Source organism: Leptopilina heterotoma, unplaced genomic scaffold (genome assembly GCF_015476425.1).
Source record: "Leptopilina heterotoma isolate Lh14 unplaced genomic scaffold, ASM1547642v1 Lhet_510, whole genome shotgun sequence".
In the NCBI taxonomy this organism is placed as follows: Eukaryota; Metazoa; Arthropoda; class Insecta; order Hymenoptera; family Figitidae; genus Leptopilina; species Leptopilina heterotoma.
Genome location: NW_025111111.1, coordinates 344,270 through 348,811, shown reverse-complemented (window position 1 = coordinate 348,811; position 4,542 = coordinate 344,270). Strand labels below are relative to the sequence as shown.

Below are 4,542 nucleotides of genomic sequence, written 5' to 3'. Positions count from 1 at the left end.
TTCAGTTCGTTTCTTTTGACACTTTTAAGCACAAAAGAACAACTATTTGAACAATTATTTAACAACTCTAAGTGTTCTCTCACACACTGTACCTTAATACAAAAGAAAACTTGTTTTCTTAGTGTTTTGGAAAGAACTTGCACTAGTTTTATAAAATTAGAAAGAGAATATTAAATTGAATTGTTATACGACGAAAGTGTTATTGGTATTTCAATTAGTGCGATTTATTCCCTTACTAAAAGAACAAGTCTTCTTTAACACTGAATTTACTACTCAATTTCACGATCGAAGGGCCGACTCAACGATACCGTTCGGGCAGAAACACACCGGAATATTTGACATCTTGACTGTAGAAAACAGGGGTTTATATAGTAGCTAATAGACTACTTGATTGGGGATGAGACGGTCAAAAAGCACGTTCCTGTGCTAAAATGTAGAAGTCACGTACCCACGCTAAAATGTAGAAAACACGTACGAGTTGGATCATCAATTATTCGATCATAGACAAGTAATATGACACTCGCTTTTATAATAATTTGTTTAAACATCTATATACTTAGTCATCTTTACATGCGCTCATAATTTTAAATCTAAGACTCTAGTGTCCAATTTAAGAAACTTCTTGTGCATACATTATTTGTCTTGCTTATGATAAGCAAGCGACAGTCGATTAATTACCATGGGTGTAGATAATGAATCGACCGCCGCCCACACAACACACATCTCTAGATCACGGTCGATCATTACATCAATTGTCTTAGATGGTAACTCGTTTTCGCAACTTACTAATTTATCTTGCGGGACTTCCATACTCATAGAATATACATATATATACACATATATATATATATATTTATATATATCTATATATAGATATACATGCATTGAAATTACACATACACATGTTTACTTATATTCATAATTTAGTTTTATTATGAATATAATTATAAATATAAATAATTAACTCATAATTTAATTTATATTTTATGTTATCATAATTATAACTTATTTGATTAAATAATAATAAAGTTATATCTCGGGATGTAACAGTCCTCCCTCCTTAGATTATTTATTGTCCCAATAAATTTTGTTTTTAACAGGAGCATGAAATATGAGTCTTAATCAAATTAGTGTGATATTTTTGTGTCTATGAAGGAGTGTAAAAGAGCTTGTGTAATGTTTTGTCTAGAGACGCGCTATGTAACTTATCTGTTCTTCTGAGGTAAGTAATTTTTGATCCTTTTGAACTTTGAAATCTTCCTTCATGTGTGGAATTTTTGTTGTTGTCATCATTTTTGATCACGTAGTCATCATGTCGGACCTCGAGAAGTGGTTTGACTTTGTGTGTCCATTAGTTTGTACTTGCATCTTCATCATGAGTGACCGTTGCTCTTCATCAGCTTCGACAATTATTTATGAAGATCATAAGGAAAGGGCAGTGTCAAGCAGCATGCCTTCTACTTCTTTTGTTCAAGGTGAGTAATCATTATTTGATAGGTGTAGTGACAGTTTGATAAGATGACAAGTGATAACTCTGTAGACATTATTGATTTAATAAATGATAATTCTGCAAGTGGTGCACAATTTGATGAATCCATTTTAGAATTTGATTTATCAGTTTTTAAAAATCCTTCGACTGAATCATCAGTTTCTGTAAATAACGTAGTTTGTGATACTTCTTCTGTTTCAAAATTAGTTAATCTTTCTCGTAGATTACGTCGTGTAGAAGAATTTCTAGGGATTTTTCATTTAGCTTTTTGGAAAGTAAAATCTGTTGATGCAGTAAAAACAATATTTACTATTTGTCGCGAACGTTTAAATTTAAGTGTCAAAGAAACTGATTTTGAAGTGATTCAGTCCTTAGAGCCTCGACGTGGTGGTGTTTTATTGAAATTATCGTCTTCAGTTTTAAGAGATACAATTTTGTCAAAAGAACATGAATTCTTACGAGAAGGTTTTCGTGTTGCCGTTGATTAATTGTGAATATTACACTTTACGATGATGACATAACATTTGCTAATTAGTAATTGTGTTATAATTTCTTTTTCGTTATATTTCAGATGAAAATAAGGATGGTGTTTTGGATAAAAATCCGCAGTTACAGGAATTTTTGAATAAGATCATGAACTTAACTGTGTCGATAATTCATGATCTACAGTTGAGTGAGAGTGTTTACAGAAGAATGGAAGAGAAGCCAAAGAGGGGTCGTCCTCCTAAGGGATCGAATCATATTGCTGCTCCTGAGTTGAAAGAGATACGAAAGGATCAACTATTACGTCTCAGAGCTAATTCGATTCGAGAATCTCATGAACTATATAGATCAATTGCAATTTTTGCGGAAACTCCAAATGTTCCTCAGGATAATGAAAGGTAATTTTACTTTTGTTGTTTGTATTATCAAATTATAGTTTTTGTTTTTGTTCCCATTAATTTTTCTTAATCAAATTCTATTTTTAGTGTAGAGAATGAACGCCGCACTGGATGTTCTTGTGAGCTTGCGAGGCAACACTGCATTTGTTGTTTAACGATTCTGGATGCCTATCATTTTGAAGAGGGTGCTAATTCTCAATGATTTGTTTGAATTTACTTTTGTTTTGGGGTTTCTCCTTTTTTTTTTTTTTTTTTGATATAATAATAATTATTGAGACAATAACAAAATTTAATTATTGTAAAATTTATAATGAATGTAATTGTAAACAATTATTTAATAAACAATTTATCATTACCCGTTGTTTCTTTCAATTGTTACTATTATATAAAAATTATTATTATTATTTATTTATTGATTTTTTTTTTTTTGTTTTTTTTTTTTGTTATAAATTAACGTAATTTGTAGATCTTGATAACATAAAAAACAAATTTGAATTTTATCGCTTAATTTAAGTTGGATATATAGTCTCTTGTATAAGTTTCATATATCGTGACAATAGTTGAGTCAGCTTTTAGTTCGCTTCATTGATTTTGAAACGTAGCGCTGCGGATGTTTTGAGAGTTAAGATTATTATTGATACACAAGTAAGGAGACATTCGAATGGCGTGCAAGGTCGGTGCGCGTACAGGGTGCGCCGTAACGACGCGGACATAAGGAGAGACAGAGAGTACATGTCGTATGATCTCGCGCTACAGAGTCGATGCTGCGATCGATGTACGGGTGACGTCACAACAGACGGCGCGTACACAGTAGAACGTCTCGTTGTTGAATAGTCGGAGAGAGAGACAGAGTATGCACGTCGCCTCGTGTCTCGCGCTACACGGTCGATACTGTGGTCGATGCACGGGTGACGTCAGGGCGGTGTGTAACATTAAGCTCTGTGCATGGTTGCAATTATTTATATATTTTTTGAAATTTTTGTGGGCAATCCTCCTTCCTTAAAATGACCGTTGTCCTCAATGGTTGACTAAACATGGGATTGGTTGTTTGATCGACGTCGTCGCATAGATATTACTTTATAGCAAATATATAGATTTTTAATAACTATTATTGCTAGTAACAATAGTAATAATTTAAATGCGACGGAAATGTAGTCCATTGCTTCTGAGATGGATCCAAGGATGGGAATATTCATCTGTGAAGTGAATTTTGCAATTAATATTTTGTATTTTTAAGTGATATTATATAGGGAATTTTGATTTTAAATTTTCTAGGGATTTTTAATGTTTATAGTTATATATTGATTTAAAGTATTTATTTGTTATTTATTTTGGATTTTACTGTTAATTATTGTTATTGTGATGTAATTTGTGGTATATTTATCATTAGTGGGTATTATCGATTAAGATCTCGAACAACGATATATCGATCGATATTATTTTTCGAGTTTCATAATAAAATTAATGTTTTTATCAATAGACTGTATTGACTATCGATTATTAATTTATTTTATTATTATTTACCTCATTTTAATGATATTTATTGAAAACTTTAAAAATAAAGAGGAAAGAAGAAGGCGACCTCCAAATCCCCTTCCTTCTTTTTCTCTCGTCTTTCTTTTTGTTTCCTTTTTATTTATAATAATTTAATCAATACAGTATATTTGTTATGTGATTACTAGTTTAATATATATATATATATATATATATAATGTGAGTAATATATTTTATTGGCTATTATAGTTTTGTTTCTTATTTGTTTATAATAATATGAATACCTTATTATTATTTAATTTATATGTTAGCTTAATTTTTAATTATTTTTCATATTATTATTTATTTAGATATATATATATATATACACATTTATGGATTATTGGTAATATTATATTAGAGTTAAATTGCCATTCCGTGTCGTGATTTTTATGTTAAAAAAAGGCTTCTGGGGAATCCCAGTTTTCAGTAATAATTTGGGTGTTGTTTGGATTATCTATAGGTGTTCCTGGGATTTCCCAGAATTCGTCGATGTTAGGGGTGTTTTTATTGTCTGTAGGCAACAATTTTTTATTTCTTATTGGTCCCGTGCATCGAATTTTTGTGTGCCCCCTTAGAAAGCAAAACTCGCAGCAGTTAGTCCATTTATGAAGTTTAAGTTTTAACTTAGTAGGGTCT

The 4,542-nt window shown here is 30.9% G+C and overlaps 1 protein-coding gene across 3 annotated transcripts; it reads left to right on the top strand.

Moving 5' to 3' along the window:
* The first annotated feature begins 1,043 nt into the window (after positions 1-1,043).
* Positions 1,044-2,594, top strand: LOC122507835. Of its 3 annotated transcripts, XM_043620768.1 has the most exons (4): positions 1,044-1,222; positions 1,308-1,475; positions 2,061-2,370; positions 2,458-2,594. In XM_043620768.1, exons 2-4 carry the CDS (start codon positions 1,313-1,315, stop codon positions 2,570-2,572), a joined length of 588 nt encoding a protein of 195 aa, XP_043476703.1. In that variant the 5' UTR covers positions 1,044-1,222; positions 1,308-1,312; the 3' UTR covers positions 2,573-2,594. The 3 variants fall into 3 exon arrangements, with proteins under 3 accessions (XP_043476703.1, XP_043476702.1, XP_043476704.1); XM_043620767.1 differs by having other exon boundaries at positions 1,044-1,475; XM_043620769.1 differs by having other exon boundaries at positions 1,044-1,979.
* The last annotated feature ends 1,948 nt before the right edge of the window (positions 2,595-4,542 follow it).